This window comes from Eleginops maclovinus, chromosome 17, assembly GCF_036324505.1.
Source record: "Eleginops maclovinus isolate JMC-PN-2008 ecotype Puerto Natales chromosome 17, JC_Emac_rtc_rv5, whole genome shotgun sequence".
Classification (NCBI taxonomy): Eukaryota; Metazoa; Chordata; class Actinopteri; order Perciformes; family Eleginopidae; genus Eleginops; species Eleginops maclovinus.
In genome coordinates, this window is record NC_086365.1 from 17081376 (window position 1) to 17102946 (window position 21571).

At 41.8% G+C, this 21571-nt stretch overlaps 1 protein-coding gene and 1 non-coding gene across 3 annotated transcripts; both read left to right on the forward strand.

Moving 5' to 3' along the window:
• The first annotated feature begins 6498 nt into the window (after nt 1–6498).
• Nucleotides 6499–21482, forward strand: pthlha (parathyroid hormone-like hormone a). Of its 2 annotated transcripts, none has more exons than XM_063905810.1 (4): nt 6499–6854; nt 15192–15281; nt 20141–20628; nt 20851–21482. In XM_063905810.1, exons 2-3 carry the CDS (start codon nt 15193–15195, stop codon nt 20625–20627), a joined length of 576 nt encoding a protein of 191 aa, XP_063761880.1. In that variant the 5' UTR covers nt 6499–6854; nt 15192; the 3' UTR covers nt 20628; nt 20851–21482. The 2 variants fall into 2 exon arrangements, with proteins under 2 accessions (XP_063761880.1, XP_063761879.1); XM_063905809.1 differs by lacking the exon at nt 6499–6854 and adding an exon at nt 14287–14472.
• Nucleotides 19325–19397, forward strand: trnat-ugu (transfer RNA threonine (anticodon UGU)). The gene has a single exon. It is a non-coding gene; the product is annotated as a tRNA-Thr (tRNA).
• Nucleotides 21483–21571: the final 89 nt, after the last annotated feature.

Genomic DNA, 21571 nt, shown 5'->3' on the forward strand with positions numbered 1-21571 from the left:
TCTGAAGTTCACTGAGCTTATTCTAGATATCCACATTTACGTGTGTGTGTGTGTGTGTGTGTGTGTGTGTGTGTGTGTGTGTGTGTGTGTGTGTGTGTGTGTGTGTGTGTGTGTGTGTGTGTGTGTGTGTGTGTGTGTGTGTGTGTGTGTGTGTGTGTGTGTGTGTGTGTGACCACAGATCCTCTGCAGACTCTCAGACTCTCTTTAATCCCCGACTCACTGCGAGGCTCCTCTTCACATCACAACGAGACACACTCACACACTTTATCCACCACAGACACTCTCTCTCACACACTCACACACACACACACACACACACACACACACACACACACACACACACACACACACACACACACACACACACACACACACACACACACACACACTGCTACAGACGACAGTAAATATCTTGAACACAGTTTTGGTCCTGAGTAAAAATACCTCAGCTCAGTTTAAAATAGCGTGTAGCAGCAGAAGAAGAAGTGGGTCGTTACGCAGCGTTCCCACAGCGGTGACACAGCACCCTCCACATGCACGCCCTTTCACGTGCACGCCCACGCCTCCAGCAGCCAATGGGAGGCGGAGGTCTGAGTGACATCAGAGTTGTATTTAGCAGCGAGGAATCCCCCCGTGTTTACTCTCTGCTGCAGGACCACAGAGTGTGTGTGGGGGGAGGACCAGAACCAGGACCACGAGCTGGACTTGGACCAACAGAAACACAGCGGTCAGACGGCAGAGAGAGAAGCTTCAGAACAAGCAGAAAAACTGCTTTCAGAGGCAGGGATGGTGAGCACTGAGGCCTCAAACCTGAAGCAGGACTTAGGGATCGCTAACCATGAGATATCCGTCTGTTTCATCCGTTCATACTCAGTTTCATCCGTTCATACTCAGTTTCATCCGTTCATACTCAGTTTCATCCGTTCATACTCAGTTTCATACTCAGTTTCATCCGTTCATACCGTTCATACTCAGTTTCATACTCAGTTTCATACTCAGTTTCATCTGTTCATACTCAGTTTCATCCGTTTATCAGTTTCATCCATTCATACTCAGTTTCATCCGTTCATTCGTTCATACTCAGTTTCATCCGTTCATACTCAGTTTCATCTGTTCATACTCAGTTTCATACTCAGTTTCATCCGTTCATACTCAGTTTCATCCGTTTATCAGTTTCATCCGTTCATACTCAGTTTCATCCGTTCATACTCAGTTTCATACTCAGTTTCATCCGTTCATACTCAGTTTCATCCGTTCATACATTCATACTCAGTTTCATCCGTTCATACTCAGTTTCATACTCAGTTTCATCCGTTCATACTCAGTTTCATACTCAGTTTCATCCGTTCATACATTCATACTCAGTTTCATACTCAGTTTCATCCGTTCATCCGTTCATACTCAGTTTCATACTCAGTTTATATTCTTTGCATGTTTGTGATTTTTGGCAACATTCTCCGGTCCCTTTTCATCCCTTCAGTGATTCTGGATCTATTCTTTTGGTCTTTTTTAATCTGTTTTCGGTATTGGTATCTTTTCGTGCAGATCTTTGTGATTGTACTGCATGACTTATTTCTCTTTTGGCATGCGGCCCCTCAATATCAAGATCTTTGTGTTTCCTGTTTGATTTTGAAAGGCCTTTTCTCCTCGTGTCTTGTTTCCCTTCCTATGTGATTGACTTCACCTGCTGTGTGTTTCAGTAAATTACTCCTGTTTGGCGTCCATGTTTTTCTGGTGTGGTTCATTCTGTCCCTGGTTTCCAGTCGCCGTCTGCTTCCTGTGTTCCTCAAGTCTTCCTGGGTATGTTTCTGGTTTTATTTCACAGTCTCTTGTTATGTTTCACTTTAATGCCTCCTTGTTTCATACTGCGTTTGGGTTCTGCCTTCCTCACCCATCCCCTGACAGTCGACTTCCTGCACATTACTGACCGTTTATACATCAAGAGTTGCCGATTAAATCCACTTTAAAGTCATATTATACAGTTGAATATGTGTGGAATATAAAAGCAGACACCTGCAGTTCTTTACTTTTAAGATACATTCACCCAGAAGTAGATAAATAACTGATATCTAGAGAAGTTCTCTAGCTGCATGAGGAAACACCGATGAAAAGGTAATGCAAAATGACCAAAACGGAATCAAAAAACATCTAAAAACAGATGCAGATGTTAAGCTGATGCAAATCATGGAAGCCAAAGGACACAGAAAGCTTGAAACAGCTCCACACGATATTCAGAAAGCCCTTAAAAGAGTGATGCTATATATTTACTTCCCACAAGGTCAGCTCTAGATCTCCCTCACGTTCCCCTCTGGATTCGGTGACTTTAGAGACCTTTAAATGTTGGAAACTCTGGAAATAAACTCTGACATCTCCAGGAATAGAAGCTGCTTCTGACTGTGGAGTGATGAAGAGGAGGAGGAGGAGGAAGACGTCTCAGAGAGAAACCACTGCGCTGCTGCAGGCTGACTGCTCTGTTATTATCCAATCAGACGTCTGCAGCTCCGGGGTTTACCGACTGCACATCACGAGGTCAGCCGAGAGGCGAGATGATGGGTGGACCGGGTCATCCACGAGCCTTAGAAGATCCAAAATGACTGAAAATAGTTATAAAAAGGCCTAAAATAGAAGCTACATAATAAAATGAGATGCTAAATGACGGAAAAATGATTAAAAGCAACAGATATGAAGTGATGCAAGACAATAACAAAAAACATGGAAGTAAAATCACTGGAAATATTTGTAAAATGGCTGGAAACAGGTTAGGTTGTCTAACATGAAATGCTTAATGACTGAAATTAGATGCAAAACTATCAAAAAGACTGAATGACAATAAATCGATACACAATGACTTAAAATGATTGTAAAATGGGAGGAAATGTATGCATATTATCACAATTCTATGAAAAATGCCTAAAATTAAATGTGAAATGAAGGAAAAATATGCTTTTAAGAAATCACACACACACACACACACACACACACACACACACACTCTCTGTTATTAGCTGCTTCGATTTATCGAGCTATTTTTAGCCGCTCTCTGATTTGCTTGGTGTGGCGGAAAGTCAACTCTGGAAACTCAAGCTGAGCGAAGACATGTGTCGGGCCGCCGCTCACACACACACGGTCTCACACACTCCTCACACACACTCCTCACACACTCTGACTCATAAATATATGTTAATATATGTCTGCTGTGTCTTCCCTGTACTCTCTGGAAAAGAGACGCAGTGGAAGGAGAGCGGCTGGAATTACAGATCTGAGGACAAAGTGTAATCTCACCTCACATGAAAACTCTGGAGAAACAGCTCGTCACCAACGCTCAGGAAACCCTTCGTACAGAGCTGCAGAGGCTGAATCCTTCTCTGGGATTCATACGATCAATGAATCGTACCAACTATTTCCCAACATGAAGATGTAAATCTGCAAAGCAATCAACTACAAAGAGACACAGACTGACTAAAAAGCATAACGCAAAGTCATGCAACATGTGCAAACAACCAAAAAAACAGCAGAATGTCTTCAAAGAGACACAAAGCAAACAAAAAAGCAAGAAGTGTAAAAAGGAATGCAAATCGGCCTAAAACCTCTAAGAAAACGTCCACATACGATGCAAGATGTCTCCAAAGAGACACAAAGCAAACAGAAAGAAACCGCAATAATTCTACAAGTTCCTTAAAACGATCGAAACCAAAAGGAACAAAAAATACTTCAAAGGAATGAAAGAGGACCAAAGAGCTCCAAAACGCCCCAGAAAGACGTGCAGAACTTCTACAGAGAGACGCAGAACATACAGAACATCTGTTCCTCTGCCAATATGTGAAGGTCTTCCAGCCTCGATTTGAGGGAACATTTTGTCATTTGCAGCAGTGTGTGTGTGTGTGTGTGTGTGTGTGTGTGTGTGTGTGTGTGTGTGTGTGTGTGTGTGTGTGTGTGTGTGTGTGTGTGTGTGTGTGTGTGTGTGTGTGTGTGTGTGTGTCTGTGTCTGTGTCTGTGTCTGTGTGTGTGTGTGTGTGTGTGGGAAACCACAGAAGTAAACATGGCTTTATTGTCAGGAGATGAAGGAAGGAGCATCTCCGAGGCTCCGGACGGAAACTCTGTCAGACTCTCCAGAATAGTGCCGTGGCTTTAATAGAGGCTGAACCTGAGGAAATGAGACAAAGGTAGAGCCTTTCATTCCCAGTTATCGATATTTTAGGAGGCATTTAGATGAGTTATTAGGAAAACTACAGTTAATATTTGCCATTTTATTTTCCGAGCAGCAGTTGAAGGGGCGAGTAAACTTTACAAAGAAATACCAAGAAAGAACATCACCACATAATTAAGGCGACACAAAACGAGAAGATCAGGGCAACATGACGGAGGAGCTAGACTCATGAGAAAATAGTTTGACATTTTTAAAAGTCGAAGATTCAAAAATGTGTCAGATTTCCAAAGGGAAACAAACCGTCCTCTAAAGGAAACCAAACAACCTCACCTGATGCAAAATGTCCTCAAAGAGGTGCAAAATCACAGAAACATGAAGCAGAACAAAGAGAGAAGGAGAGGTTTATAAAGACACCAAAACCAAGAGAGAAACGGCCAAAATGTGACGCTCATCCCAAGAAAGAGAAGTAAAAAGTTTGTCGAGCCGACACAAAACGTCCTCAAAGAAATGAAAGAGGACCAAAGAGTTCTCTTCTAGGATCTGTAGCTCTTGATTTTTGTAGGATGGGGCTTTTGTCTGTAGTTTGGACAGGTGTTCAGTCTCTACCTGCAGCAGGACTCACCTGTCTCTCTGCAGATGTCATTTATATATTAGTTTTCTCTTCCTTTGACTCTCTTGGGTTTGTTTGCATGTCCTTTGATCGTGTGTGGTCTCCACCTCCAGAGACACCATGAGCTCATAAAACAGTATTTGACTCTTTTTATCTCTGAGCGCTAACCGGGAGCGTCTGGAGCTTAATGAACTTAACTTCATTAGAAGAGGAACGCCGTATCTGCATTAACGAGCTGTCTGTATCTGTACATCTGCTCAGCAAACTGCTCACACATGTGGAAACATCTGCCTCCATAGAGAGAAGCGTATCCGGCTCAGGGAGGCAGAACGGACCGTCGCTAGCTTCTATCTTTAGCCTCTGATGCTAACAGCGGCGGACGTCGGCCGGACGTTTAATCTGCAGAAGTAATTCAATAATCGTTTAATTGATGAGTAATGTTTCCCAGGATAACAATATATGAGATGTTGTTGGTAAAGCAGTGGAGCACGGTTTAACCCTTCGTTATATTACATAAGAGGCTCAATAACAGGTCAGAATAGTAAAGGCACGTCCGCTCTGCCCAATCCCTGCCCATGTTCAAAAAGCACCTCAACACATTTCTCTGCACTAAGTCCTTTGATCCCTCACCCCCACTCCCCTTTTCCCCTCCCTATTTGTAAAGCGACCTTGGGTATATAAGCTTAAGTTATTATTATTAATGAGGAACAGAAATCGCAAACAGGACGGCCAGAGTTCAGAAATACAGCAGGAGATGCTAATCAGTAAACCTTTGAACTGAGTTTCCACCAATTAATTTTCATCTTGTGTCTCTAATAGTTTAAGATTGAGAGGTTCTAGATCCTTCCATCATCCCAACTATCCACACTATATTTAAAAATCACTGCAGGCCCGAGGTGCTACGAGCTAAATGCTAACGTTAGCTCGGCTTGATATTTTTCTGCATTGGCCAACTTGCCTCCTGTCCTCTGATATAAATATAAAGTGGTAAAAACAAGGAATACAGTTTCAGTTTGAGGTCAAAAATCAGAGTTTCTCTTTGAATGCTGTTTGGCTAACTCTCAGGAAGAGACTGCGTCTGCAGGATTTCATTTTTATTAGAAATGTATGGCTCACAAATGCACACCCTTCTTATTCTCTTTCCTTTGAACGCTCTTTCGTTGGTATGGTTGGCAAAAAACAGTGACCATCAGTTTGAGAGTTCCAGGCGTTCCATCTCTAACGTCCTTCAGCAATATATAGAGTTATAGAGCAACAGGAAGTACGTGTCGGTATAAATGTGGCTTCAGACTGAACATAAACGACAACTTGTTAGTACTTGAATGTTTTAAACTATGACTTTTTTAGGTTTCTTATTTTAAACTCATCTTCTGTAGATTTAGGAAACAACACTACAATTTAACGGCCCTTTTTTCTGCCAATAAGATCTGAAACAACTCTCAATATACATCTCAGGGCTGGTGTTTTTAGCCCTTCTGATGCAGAGATATTCCACCTTCAGCGAAGCTGCTGAGTAAAAACCGTCAGACGCTGAATGTCAGACGCGTCACTCTCAGTCTGAAGGAGGCTCGAACCCCAGAAACCACCAGCCTCTAAACATAGAGACCTCAGACCACACGGAAACTGACGCTTCGCCTTCGACTGAAACCACCAGCAGCGTGTTGTGGGGAGCGCTCCCTTTCTTCACCCTCCGTCTGACAGCAGGGGGTCATTACTTAATACAGAGAAAGTGAGACAAAAACATAGGAGGCGGGGAGACAAAAACACGCAGCGAGACTGAAAATGATCCCGTGAAGATGCCCAAGTAAAGTTTGAGGCTCTGCAGAAACAACATGTGAGTGCTGCAGAGCCTCGGTGACGTGTGCACCGCTCACATGTGCCACTGTTTAGGGTTTTATGGAGTAAAGTTAGCAGGAAGTGGGAGTGAGTGAGTTCACGGTGCTTCTGCTGATGTCACGAGGAGGGCTGAACGGTTTTATAAAGCTGCAGGAACATGCAGCGGAGGAAACAGATCTGCAGAGGAGTGTCTTCTCTTCACGGGACCTTTATTATCCCCGAGGATTCATAGCAGAGGAGAACCCAGGACCCCTCATACAGGTGAGTGCATCCATCCATCCATAGGTGCAGGACTTCACCACTGAGCAGTCATTGGAAGTCTAAACGTTGTGGGGTTTGGGTTCTGGTAAATAGTTAATAATACAAATAAATGAAATCAAGATTTGTTCTCACGTATCTTTTTTAAAACAGTTTTTTCTTATTTGTTTACTTCAATTATAACAGTTAAAAACATCCCTTGTAGACTTTATTTACAGCATTTGTTTTTTTACGGCATAATATTTTTAATAATTAGATGTTTCTAACTTTGAATTTATTCCCAAAGTTTTAAACGTATAAAAAATATTCTCTATTCTTGAATCATAGTTTCCTGCAATTCAAGTTGTTTTATTATTTCAGGTAGACATGATATCTCTGGGCAGGTAACCAAACCGTGCAATGCTCTCTTAAAATGTAGCTTGAGGCGCTAACGGCACTTCCGGACAATTAAGCCCCGCCCACTTTCTGGTGCTAACACTGCATTAGAGCGAAGCAGAACATAATAGCTCCTTCATGTCTGAAACTGCTGAGGCTGCTGGGGAACATTTAAAGACAGCTTGTTCCGCACCATGTTTTAAACTTCTATTAGGGCTTATTGGAATAATCAGAAATGTGCACGGCGGTGTCGTCTGCGTACAGGGTGACTTTTTAATTTGGCACAAAAAAAATAACATTTTCTTCTGCATTTGTAGAGAAACCAGAACATGGTTTCTAGCCAGTTAAATCATTTGAAGTGTACCTGCCATAGTTTTATCCTCCTGACATTCATTCAGAGAAGATATACCTGCACAATACTGGTATTTCTACTCCCTAAAGCCATCAAACTGACTGTTATTATCAGATCAACACCAAAGGCCAACCCCGTCTTTTAAACAATACATATTTCACAATATGCTCTTCAGCCTAAACAATAGAAAACTATGAATCATTGTTTTTCTTAATGTCATTGTTAGCATTGATTGTGTGATGCTAACAGAAGCCCAGATGATTTGTTAGCGCTGCCATTAGCTTGTAAACGTTTATAAAGAGTCAGTGTGTCTCCTTTTAAATGTGATCACAGCTGTAGCTCCATAAAGAGCTGCAAACTGTTTCAAGAACCTCTCTGTGCGCTAATCCCGTTAGCTTGGCAGCGCAGCGCTAACCATAATGAGCTCTAATTGAGCGCAGGGGACGTGACGCCGCGGTGCGATCCAGCAGTGAAACACAAGCAGATAATACACACACATCTGGTGATACACACATATCTGATGACACACACAGTCAGACGCAGACAGACTGCAGGCGCCGTGCACTTTCCTCTCAATGCTGCTGGATCTGCATGCTAAGCTAACGGTTAGCATGGGCCGAGAGCTGCCAGATTCTGCAGGAAGGCCTTTTTATTTATTCAATTTTAGTTGCGCTGACGTATTTATAACTCACTGTGACTTTAGATAAATGAAAACACATTGAGCTTCTTCTGGCATGATGCTGACAAACCTTAATTTAAGGCTGTGGAAAGTGTGTTTTTGTGACTCGTTTCTGGGGTTTTAAAAGCAAAATATACAGTTTTAAGGAGATAAATAGGAGTATAAAGATGTAAGTGTAGTATTTCTTTAACCACAGGCTGTAACACATCTAGTACTTCTTATTTAACGCTTATAAATCCCTACTATGTGGGCCTCTGACCATAGCTTGAGCCTCTGTGTTTTTGTGGTCTGTGTTATGTCAGATGGTCACAGGGTCAGGCTGGGTAGCAGAAAAAAACCTCTGAAAATATGTGTGTGAATAACTGTGTGTCAGAGTGTGTGTGTGTGTGTGTGTGTGTGTGTGTGTGTGTGTGTGTGTGTGTGTGTGTGTGTGTGTGTGTGTGTGTGTGTGTGTGTGTGTGTGTGTGTGTGTGTGTGTGTGTGTGTGTGTGTGTGTGTGTGTGTGTGTGTGGTTTCACAGCGGTGGTGGTGGTGGCGGTGGGAGTGGTGTGTAATGTGAATGGGAGTAAAACAAGAGCGGGGGAGGAAAGGGGGGGATAGGAGAGAGTTATTCGTTATGGCGTGTGTGTCCAAAACAAATGGACTGAATTCCTGCGTTAGAAAATATGTACGTTATGAAAATAAGATGGGTATGGAGTCCAAGGAGTGCCATAATTATTAACACCTAAACAAGTATACATATATGGGGGATAGTAAGACACGTGCTGAAGTGTTCAGTTTTAAATTCCTTATTGTTTTTTAAATGTTTTAGGGATTTTTTCAGTTTGCTTAAAAAAAATATTTATCCTATTTTTTTATTTTTGGCTTTTTTCTGAAACTTATTATTTCCTTTTTTCCCATTTAATGAAATCATTCATCATTTTAGAATTCTTATTTATTCTGCCTTTATTTTTTATTGTTTTATTTAGATTTCACTCTTTTAATGTTCTATATATCTCCATGTTTATATTAATAGTAACATTCCCCTTTTTTCTATATACTTATTTATTGATCTTTATATTTCCAACATTTAAATTTGTATAGATTGACACTTTTTGTGAGGCACTCCTCTGTCTCCATAGGGAGGGTCAAAGTAAAGCCCGAGCGATGAAAGCCACCCTGAGAGGAGAATGTCAGGGCCTCTTCATCATCCCTCAATCATCTTCATACATCACCCCCCCTCCCACCCCCTGACATTTTCCCATCATCCCTCTCTCAGGAACTCCTCACTGATTTACTGTCTCTCAGCTGCTGTACTAACTATTAAATGGAGTCTGAGGTCACTTCATTCCTCTCACATTTAGGGGGGAACAAATCCGTTAGGAAGCTCAAATTCAGGCGTCTCTCATCGTTGTGCTCGGCTCGGACGTTTTGGAATAATAAAATGAAACGAGATAAGGGGAGTTTTGACAGACATCCCAGCTGGATTTTGACCGCTATACTAAGATGAACCCTTAGCTTTTTCCTCAGTTTGAGACGCCCCGTTATTCTGATGGCTCATTTTTCTAAAACCCAGTAGGCAGAATAATGGGCCACTAGGGCAAAAGACCATTTGTCCGACAGCCCGTTATCTCCCAAAATAAACACCTGTTGCTTCTAAAATACAGCCACAAAGAAAATTTGAATAGTGTACTGTAGATTTACGGCCTGTCATCATTTGGCCTGCCTGCTTAATTGTTTAGCCAATTAACCTTTGAGACCTTCTCCTGATAATTGGTGTTGGGCCACAGAAACAAGGGTCATACTAAAGTCTTCCAAAGCCTTGAGTGAGCAACTAAACCAGGTTCTGAATCACAGGTTTACCTACATGAGTCCTGTCATTAAAACCCACACCACCTCCCTGTGTGGTGAGCAACTACAGTCGGGGGGGAACAGTACGAGTCTTTGTGAGGAGGATTGTTTTAAAAAGCCGCCACAGGAGAAACGGGGGGGGGGGGGTTCAGTCACAAAGATTAAGAGCGGATATTTGTTTTGTGTACGGCGGCTCTGCCAAACGCAGCAGCGCTCTGTGATCTGAAACAGGCTGCTGCTGCCAGGAACACGCCTGACTCCTCTTACCTGTTCAGGTGAAGCAGCTTCAGCAGGAGGGGTTGTTTCCAGGACAGGTAGACCTCCCCCTCTGTGTAAAATAAATCTCTCTGGACCCTGTGTTCCTGACTCGCCTCCAAACAGCTCGTAAACTGGAAGCCAATACACTGATGTGTAGGGGGGAGTCCTGCCCCGATCCCCCCGGCAGCACCACCCTCAGAAAGCTTTTTATTTGTATATATTCTGAGAGATGACTCGGAGAGCTGGCCGCTGGTAGCAGTGAATGAAAGCAGTGTTGCATCACCACACTGGCAGCCTCCGTACTTCACAATAATGAGTTCATTGTGTTCAAACCGTGACCTTTCCCTGAGAGCTATTCCTGGGACTCAGAGGGACTGAAGTGGAGGGGGCATCACATCCAGGAGCAAAGTGAAAACACACGGCTCTGCAGGCAAGCCCCGGTAGATATCTGCCTCTCTCAGGTTGCACCTGGAAGCTCACGGTGGGCTCGGCCTTGAGGTTAAAGAGGTCCTTAAACAAACATGGCTGTGTGTTAGGGGACAGCAGCCGGGGCACAAAACCCCTTAAGCTTCCCCTTAAGTACGACACTTGAGGGTTAACTTCCTCTCAACTGAGTGACACAAGTTTTTTCACAGAAACAGATACAATTCTACAGACGTGTTGAAGACCTGTTGTTATGAAGCTCCATTTAAAGCATCTTTACAAATTTGCATTAGAGAGAAAACGGATTACATTTAGCTCTCATTCTTTGTCATTGTGCACCATATGTGGCGGTTTGTCATCATATGTACATCATTTTGCATCGTATTGTGGTGGTTTTACATCATATGTACATCATTTTGCATCGTATTGTGGTGGTTTGCATCCTTTTTTTTGTGATTTTGCATCAAACTCTAGTTGTTCCGCTTGTCTTTGTGATGCATTCTACCAATTTTACTCGTTTTGCATCTTTTTGTAATATTTTTAGGGTCAAAGCAAGTATATGAAAAATATCCTTACAGAAAATAAAAGCAGAAAGTGTCTCTGTAATTGTAACAGCGTTTGGTTTCTGCAGTTTGTAGTAAACGCTGATCATGATGAAGCGCGTTGGCACCTGTCGGCCTCCGTACCTTGACTCTGGAAAATCCCAATCAATCGTTTTATTGTTGAAAAGAGAAAAGAAACAACAGTCTTTGTGTGAAGTCGCCTGGATAAGATGAGAGTCACATTAATCACACGTCTGTTGTTTCTAAACACGCTTCAAACCCATTGCACACACACACACACACACACACACACACACACACACACACACACACACACACACACACACACACACATAAATAAAAACCGGTATCATAATTACACATAAATCTCCGCCGTGTGAAACGCTGCTGCCTCATGCTTGTGTAAACATTTTCCCCCAGAAATGATTTCCACACAGATACGTTCGTGTGTGTGTGTGTGTGTGTGTGTGTGTGTGTGTGTGTGTGTGTGTGTGTGTGTGTGTGTGTGTGTGTGTGTGTGTGTGTGTGTGTGTGCGTGTGCGTGTGTGTCTGGCTTTAATTGTGAGGCGACAGCTGGAACACATTTCAGATGTTTCAACACGTGTCCGTCAGCGCGGCCTCTCTCCACGGCTCCTGATGTGTGTGTGTGTGTGTGTGTGTGTGTGTGTGTGTGTGTGTGTGTGTGTGTGTGTGTGTGTGTGTGTGTGTGTGTGTGTGTGTGTGTGTGTGTGTGTGTGTGTGTGTGTGTGTGTGTGTGTGTGTCTGTGTGTGTGTGGTGTGTGTGTGTGTGTGTGTGTGTGTGTGTGTGTGTGTGTGTGTGTGGGTTACCTCAGGAAACTTTTATTTAAAGTCGTGTTTCTTTATGCTTTACGCCTGAGCGGAGCGCGGGAAAACAAGCCAGCGTTCATGAAGCCTGGTGTTAGCTGTGTGTTGTGCTGCCGTTAGCTGGTCTTAATATGTTTGCTCTGGTTTGGTATTAAAATCCTCACATAAACTGATGTTAGGAATCATAAACGGTCCTATAAAGAGGTGTGTTACGGTGCTTTATGCCGCCCTTCTCAAGGGAGCCCTTACTTTTCAGCTTGTTTTCCTGCAGACGTTGTCTCTTGCATGCATCTACGGTAGCCGACGAATACGTATAAAAGCAACCTCTCAACAAAAACCCAACAATGGTTAGCTTTGATGCAGCTTGGAGACGCGATCGAGCCACGAAATCTACAAAAGACATGGTGCTGAGTTAATGAAATGCTCGGGTCATCCTCTAGTCATCGCCTAGTCTTTGTTCGGGACAAATTCTCAGATTTAATTAACTTTAAATCCATTTTACCTGAAGAATATTCCAGTTCATTTTGTGCTCTGAAGTCCCACTTAACTCGATCTAATCAGCTGTCCTTTAACGAGCCGTGTTAACGAGATCAGTTAATTACAGTCAGAGAGCGAACCGGGATCAGACTCCCCGCTCAGGAGAAGCTGATGTGCATCATGAGCGCTTCTTTATTTATAGACATTACGGAGGATCGTAATCGACCGGGGACAGGGTCGTATCGTCCGTTCATTCGTCTGATAATGAATCCTTTAAATGACCAGCAGGAACCTTGGTTTTAATCAGAAGTCTGCAGCTAACGTCAGCTTATTATTGAGCGGTTGCGTTGTACGTCACAACCTACGTTCATTAGGAGAATCTGGTTTCTAATCAAGCGTAGAAAAAGTCCAGTCCTGCCAGAGATGAGGTAGCAGCGAATACTCGTTACGCTTTACGGCTCGTTAGGTTCTCTAAACATAGAGTTATGTGACAAACTCACATTGGACTCTGGCCACTACAGCCACAACAACTGGAAGATAACGTGTCAAACTGCGCAAAATAATTCATTGAAAGGGCCGGAAGAAGAAATAAAAGGGAATGTGTTTTTAAAAAGCAACATATTTTTGGACCTGTGAAAAGTGTCTTCCACTGAATGCTTGCAGAAGTCGGACTCCATTGATTGGTTGTTAGCTTCTCACATGACAGAGATCTAAAGTATGTGCTTTTCTTTAAAACTTTGAAGCACCTCAGCGGTAAATGTTCAGCATTTTCATGCAGCAGTTCATGGTCTGCGTCAGGTGTCTGGACCTGAGTCTCTGCTGGTTGTTTGAAAGGGCGGCGCTGGCTGGGAGTCAGACGGCTGTCAGGGCGAATCAAACAGGAAACGCCTCTGAGTCGTTCTGCAGACGTAGAGTCAGGAAACACCGGCAGATACATCTGACAGTCAGTTCATATAAATATCAACTTGCATTTCACTGTGAGTCAGGTTTATCAAGTCCTGCACTAAATCCATAAAACAACTAAAAACGATCCAATATTTTTGGTATTTATAAAAAAAACTTAATTTAGATAAAAAACAACAACATGAGTTTGTTGACGTGAAACTTATACCATAAAAAACGAGGTTTTAAAAAAGGAAGTCATTTCTACACCAACAATTAATACGTTTAGAATTTGATCTTGTGGTCATCAATTGACCCCCATACCCTTGTTTTTTTCTGTAATAATCTTCGCTTTTAACTTCAAACAAACAAAATGGTATTGTGTTGTTTCATTTGTTGTTGTCTTATCTTAAAGGATGAATTAAACCTCTTAACATAGAAGTATTAAAACACTAAACTCACTATTGGATGAATGTGGATTGTGTTTGGCACTTATTGACCTCCGTAGTCCAGCTTTGTCGCTTTTCTGACTGCGTTTCTGTTTTAGTTGTCTTTGTTAAACTTCACCCTCAGTCTTTGAACTCCTGCAGCTCCTGGTCAGACTCAGACCTCCTCCTGGTGCTGCTCTGCCACCTTCCTGCTGCTCCTCCTCAGCTGATGTAGCCCCTCCCCTTGCTGTTACCCCTCCCCTCTCGCAGCCCCTCCCCTCTGTGGCTCCTCCCCCTCTCCTCCTCTGTCCTCCTGGTTCAGTCTCTCCTCACACCGACCTGAGGCTGCACACCTGGAGGACTCCTTCTCCTTCCTCCTCCTCCTCGCTGCAGGAAGGACTCTGAGCTCTGGATGTGTTTCGGCTCGTTGAGATTACATTTTCCTCTCCTGGACTTTATTTGTGCAAGTTTGAGAAAAAAGGACTTAAAGTGAATTCTTTTCTGGACTCAAAGACCCTGCTGTGGGAGAGTAAGTGTCCCCCCACCTCCTCCTCCTCCTCCTCCTCTCCTCCTCTCCTCCTCTTACTCCTGCTGCTCCTCTTGTTTAGAGGCAGCCCTGTTGTGGCTTCATTAGGAATCTGCAGGGAGACATGTGGACGGGTTTCTGCTCAGGCTCGCCTCTCAGTCGCTCTGCAGCTCAGAGAAAAAGTTTGAATAAGAAAATAAAAAACGTAAAAACACAAAAGTCGCTTTTTAGAAACTGGGATGGGATTTAATTCACCAGAATCATCATTTAAAAAACACTTTTGGTGCATGTTTTGGACAGCTGGTAGCAGAGACATGGTGTCAGTTATGAGGATAAAATGAATATTTATAATAAAAGAAATATTTTCTGTTTTTTGCTGAAATTTCTTTGAACACCAAAATGAACGTTTCATTCTGCTGTTTGTTATTTCTGATTATTTTCTCTCATTTTTCAACATTTCTGTCATTTTAAAGCCCAAAATATTATTATGTTTTGTCCTAAAGGCAAATATTTGTCTACCTTTATGTTGAAAGTTGTGTTTGACACTTGTTGCATTAAAATAAGAGGATCAATAAAGTTAAAAAGTAGTGAAACTGCAGAAATTAAGACGTGCACATGATGTCAAAGTCTGCAAGATGTTGTATCGGGGTTAACGGGATCAAGTGAGGTGTTGATCTCCTGCAGCTTCTGATGTGTGTGTGTGTGCGTGTGTGTGTGTGCAGGATGAGTTTCCTGCAGCAGTGGATCCTCGCTCTCTTCCTGCTCTGCTCGCCGGGCCACGGCCGCCCCATCGACGCCGTCAGCAGCAGAATGTGAGTTCCTCCGAGCATCTTTAAGAGTTATGGACGTCCAGATGATCTGAGTTCCCTCGGACGTGTCCGTGCATCTGTTTACATTCCTGATTTATTGCAAATGTGGTCTTAGTTTTGTTCAGAAGCAGAATTTTTCCCAATATCATATCTTAAAATATAGAAACATTTTCACACCAAAGACTTTATTCATCATGTTCATCAATCCCATTTAAACTAAGTGAAGATTTGTAAAATATACTTCTTACAGTTTTTTCTCACAAAAATTCCCAAAACATTCAAAAGTCAAACGGAAACTTTGTTCAAAATAATAAGTAAAGAAATCTGAAGTAGTTCAAAGTGAGGAGCGACCTGCTCCCATGAGAATCACTTTTGGTAAAAAACTTCAATTTCTTTGACTTTTTATTGATTATTTTGTCAGGATGAAATGTTTCTGGGCTGTTAGAGATGACAGGTATCTCTTATTCGGATCAGGAAAGGACTTAAAGTGGTCTAACTTGTAGAAATCTGCAATGATAAGTGGATTATTTAATAAAGGAGGGAAATAAAGCCAACTGGAGGCTCATTTTTAAACAGAAGTCTTAGATTTCACACGTTTCCAGTTTAAACACATGACGATGTGTTGCGTTCCTTTCCTTTCATTTCCTACCAAAGTCCTACAAAAGATTGTCCAAATATTTGATATAAATCAGCAGTTATCTGATCGGAGAAGAACACGACGTCATTTTTTCACTTTGTCCACAAATATCAAACATGCAACATCGAGCAGCTCTCCCACTGAACCCCATTACAGCTGCTGGGAGTTGAGCTTGTTGCACTGGGAGAAACTGAAACCTGCAGGAAGCTCCTCTGGGTTTCAAGTTTTCCATCAGAGAGAGATTTCTGCACAGAGCTATCAGAGAAGCACGACTCACCGTGGGGGGGCTCTCCGGAAGCTGTTTCTTTTTGGGGTTTAAAACGAGTGTCTTTAAAGAGTCCTCTCCTGCTGATGTTCAGGTGTGTATCAGTATGTAGTGTCTCTACTTTAAAGAGTCCTCTCCTGCTGATGTTCAGGTGTGTATCAGTATGTAGTGTCTCTACTTTAAAGAGTCCTCTCCTGCTGATGTTCAGGTGTATATCAGTATGTAGGGTCTCTACTTTAAAGAGTCCTCTCCTGCTGATGTTCAGGTGTGTATCAGTATGTAGTGTCTCTACTTTAAAGAGTCCTCTCCTGCTGATGTTCAGGTGTGTATCAGTATGTAGTGTCTCTACTTTAAAGAGTCCTCTCCTGCTGATGTTCAGGTGTATATCAGTATGTAGTGTCTCTACTTTAAAGAGTCCTCTCCTGCTGATGTTCAGGTGTATATCAGTATGTAGTGTCTCTACTTTAAAGAGTCCTCTCCTGCTGATGTTCAGGTGTATATCAGTATGTAGCGTCTCTACTTTAAAGAGTCCTCTCCTGCTGATGTTCAGGTGTATATCAGTATGTAGAGTCTCTACTTTAAAGAGTCCTCTCCTGCTGATGTTCAGGTGTATATCAGTATGTAGAGTCTCTACTTTAAAGAGTCCTCTCCTGCTGATGTTCAGGTGTATATCAGTATGTAGTGTCTCTACTTTAAAGAGTCCTCTCCTGCTGATGTTCAGGTGTATATCAGTATGTAGTGTCTCTACTTTAAAGAGTCCTCTCCTGCTGATGTTCAGGTGTATATCAGTATGTAGTGTCTCTACTTTAAAGAGTCCTCTCCTGCTGATGTTCAGGTGTATATCAGTATGTAGAGTCTCTACTTTAAAGAGTCCTCTCCTGCTGATGTTCAGGTGTATATCAGTATGTAGAGTCTCTACTTTAAAGAGTCCTCTCCTGCTGATGTTCAGGTGTATATCAGTATGTAGAGTCTCTACTTTAAAGAGTCCTCTCCTGCTGATGTTCAGGTGTATATCAGTATGTAGTGTCTCTACTTTAAAGAGTCCTCTCCTGCTGATGTTCAGGTGTATATCAGTATGTAGTGTCTCTACTTTAAAGAGTCCTCTCCTGCTGATGTTCAGGTGTATATCAGTATGTAGTGTCTCTACTTTAAAGAGTCCTCTCCTGCTGATGTTCAGGTGTATATCAGTATGTAGAGTCTCTACTTTAAAGAGTCCTCTCCTGCTGATGTTCAGGTGTATATCAGTATGTAGTGTCTCTACTTTAAAGAGTCCTCTCCTGCTGATGTTCAGGTGTATATCAGTATGTAGTGTCTCTACTTTAAAGAGTCCTCTCCTGCTGATGTTCAGGTGTATATCAGTATGTAGTGTCTCTACTTTAAAGAGTCCTCTCCTGCTGATGTTCAGGTGTATATCAGTATGTAGAGTCTCTACTTTAAAGAGTCCTCTCCTGCTGATGTTCAGGTGTATATCAGTATGTAGTGTCTCTACTATAAAGAGTCCTCTCCTGCTGATGTTCAGGTGTATATCAGTATGTAGAGTCTCTACTTTAAAGAGTCCTCTCCTGCTGATGTTCAGGTGTATATCAGTATGTAGTGTCTCTACTTTAAAGAGTCCTCTCCTGCTGATGTTCAGGTGTATATCAGTATGTAGCGTCTCTACTTTAACCTCTTAGAGGTGTCCTGTCCTTTAGCCTATCAGGTTCAATGTGTTGGAGCGACAGCCAATAGGAGCACTGCTGTTCCGTATTGATGGCTATACTTTTATTTTTGTGTATTTTGTAAATAGTGTGATTCTTGTATATATTTTTTAGTACCTGGGTGAAACATTCAGCTGTCTTTGGCTCTTTCTGCTGTAACAATGCAAATTTCCCCTCTGTGGGACGATTAAAGGTATTCGGATTCGGATTCACTATCACCACTTTATTTTAAAACTTAGAAAAGCAGCAGATCTCAGATTAAAGACGCAGGAAACAGACTTTAAAAACAAAATATTGGTAGATTTTTGCAGCTGTACTCACAAAAATCACCAAAAATCCTGAAGATACTGAATAATTTGGAATAAAAACAACAGCTTCAGACAAATTAACTATTCGGGTGGTAAATCTTGGTTAACTTGGACATAAAAACATTAGAAAAGTGTTTTTGCTCAGAAAAACATTTAAGTATACAGTTAACACACAACACTGTTAAAATACACCTTTACTCGTCACTTGGTGGAGTTATCTGCACAACATTACTTTAACCTCTTTCTTTTGCTAAACAGATTTAAAAAACCTGCATGTTGCATTAAAATCAGCTCCAAATTGATTGAAGTGTTTGACCCTTTGGAGATTATTTTCCTGATTGATTATCAGGCTTCTCTCCTCCTGCACCTCTTCCTCTTTCTCCTCCTGCTGTTTCTGCTGGTTCTGTGAAACCCAGTGTATATTTCTGCTGCACTCCACGCCCTGCAGATGAAAGGGAGCAAAGGTGCATGATGGGAAGGTGTGTTTGCGCAGCGCTGGTTCCCAGGCCTCCCTTGTGTTTAGCCAGCATCGGGCTCAGCGTAACGAGAGTCGAGACAAAGCAAATCTCCGGCAACCATAACATCTGGTCAGAGTCAGGACCTGCTCTTCATCCTCCTCCTCTTCATCGCTTCATCCTCCTCTTCATCCTCTTCCTCTTCTTCTCCTGCAGTCATCACTTCTTCTCCCTCTTCCTCCTCTTCCTCTCAATCCCTCCTGCATCCTAACTCTTTGTTTTACATTTTGTACGCCTTTAAACGTGGTTTGCACCTAAAAAATAAATGGGAACTCAATTATAATAATAAATATGAATTACTAATAATATTTCGATCTAATGCATCATTCCGGAAAGAATGACTCAGCTGTCAGCTGAGTTTGGTGAGGGTGTCATAGGGTTTATGTGCAGACCGCGCTCTCTGGTGGCCGTTCTGCTCAAAACACCATTAGGATTTTTACAGCATTTAAACCTCTTCTGTTGTAGTGGGTTTAAATACTGATCCAGCCTCCTCGTGGTTTTATGTACTATATATGAACTGCTTCATATTTTGCTATTTAAGATGCTTCAATTTCCCGTGTGTACAGTATAGAGTACAGTAGAGTGTCCTTTAAGTAGGATGTGGGTGGAGTCTGTTAGCACCCAGGCTCCATAGCTCAGGGGTTAGAGCACTGGTCTTGTAAACCAGGGGTCGCGAGTTCAATTCTCGCTGGGGCCTGAATAACATTTTCAATTTTTTTTAATGGGAAAACTGAAAGCTTCGCATTTAATGGACACACACTGAGTAATAAGGGGTAGTTTTTAAATGGTAAATATAAATTAGACCTACCACAGATCACATACATCCTGAGTGTTTCACAACTGCTCCCGGCATTAATATTCTGAATGGCTCAATTATAAACTATTCGGTGGGTTTTCTTGCAGGCAAGAACGAGTCTTATTAGTTGTCTTAACTATTCAAATAATATCTGTTATTACAATAAATGCCTTTAATCGAAATGTATGTGATATTTGTTTTACAGTATTACAAACAAATATTTTCATTTTCTTTGCAGAGAAAAAAGGTCCAAATAGAGAAGTTCTATATATCTATATATATCTATATATATATATATATATATATATATATATAGATATATAGATATATATATATATATATCTATATATCTATATATATATATATATATATCGATATATATATATATATATCTATATATATATATCGATTAAATATTTGTTTTATTTGCACAAAAAAGTATAATTTATTCATATTTTCAATGCATTTTTTGGCTTAATATAAAAAGTGTAATGTAATCATTTGTATTTTTGTGTGGTTTTTTTTGCAGAAAGAAATGGAAAAATGTGAACAAATGTTCAATATTTTTTGCAGAAAGAAAATTGTAGTTCAATGAAATCTGTGAATTGTATTTGAGTGAAATATTCTGTATTTATTCCCCACAGAAAGCGCTCGGTGTCCCACGCTCAGCTGATGCACGATAAGGGCCGGACGCTGCAGGACTTCAAGAGGAGGATGTGGCTGCAGGAGCTGCTGGACGAGGTCCACACTGCCGAGACCAGAGACCTGCCCCCCCGCCCTCCCCCATCTGGAGTAGGGGGAATCAGCCTCGAGGGGGGGGTGAGCACCACGGGCAGCACCATGCACTCTAAACCCCCGGGGGGGACCAAGAACCTCCCCCTCAGCTTCAGGGAGGAAGAGGAGAACCTCCCGCAGGAGACCAACAAGTCGCTGCGAGCGCAGGGGAAGAAGAAGAAGAAAGGGAGGGGGGGCCGGAGGAGGGGAGGGGGGGAGGGCGAGAAGAGGAAGAGGAGGGAACGCTCGCTGGGGGGGGAGGGGGGGGAGGAGGGAGCAAGATGGAGGCAGTGGAGGGCTGGAGTGGAGGACGCTGCTCGGCCTCCAGAGGAAGTGAAACGCTGTCAGACTGACTAAGGTGAGAGAGACCTGGGATTTACTATTTTTGTAGGGGACCCTGAAAGCAGCATCTCCCTGGTTGAAATTAATGGGATGTTTGCAGAAAAATGATCCGAAATAAAATATATTGTTTGGATAGATTAGATCAGAAAAGTATAATTTTGCGTCTTAATTATTATTTAGAATTATATGTCTTTATAAAAACAGTGATTTCATATATTTCTCCCTCTCTGTGTTTCAGAAACCTGCGGACACTCGACTCCTAAATTCTCACGTTGCAGTTTTTTCCTGTGAAAGTGATTATTTGGAAAGAAATTGGAAATATTTATTGTGTGTAAATATTCTAAATATAGCAGAATAGATAGCAGAATATGATCATTAAAAATATTTGATGCTCTGTGAGGCAACAGATTTTACTCTTTGTGAATCCTTTGCTTTTTATTCTTTTTTTATTCCAATAATGTTGGTAATTTATTTCGTCTGAATGGTGTATTTATTTTTGTAAATGTATCGAGGTGCTGCTGACCTTCTATATTTTTGTACCATAATGCACTTTAGATATATAAATATAAATATATATACCATTAATTTTGTGCGTTTGTTGTTTGAATGAAATGAAGAAAAAACGACGGTCGTCTTTCTGTGTTCTTGTTCACTTTTTTTATTTCTCGCTGCTGATTTTTCTGATGTTTTCTGATGGAAAATGTTGATTTATTTTATTTTGTGTTTGAGTCCCGCTGCCTCTGTTTCCTCCACATGCTCTGCTTCTCAAATTCTCCTGTACATAAACCAAACAGCTAGATATTTGTTGTTTTTGGCACTTGCACTGAGATAAACACCCTGTACTGAACGGATTAAACATTTGACACAATCCTCCTGCAGTCTCACATCTCTTCAATTTCACTTTTTATGAATGAATTACCAAATAAAAGGTGTTAGATTAGAAAGCTTCTTGTGGTGCA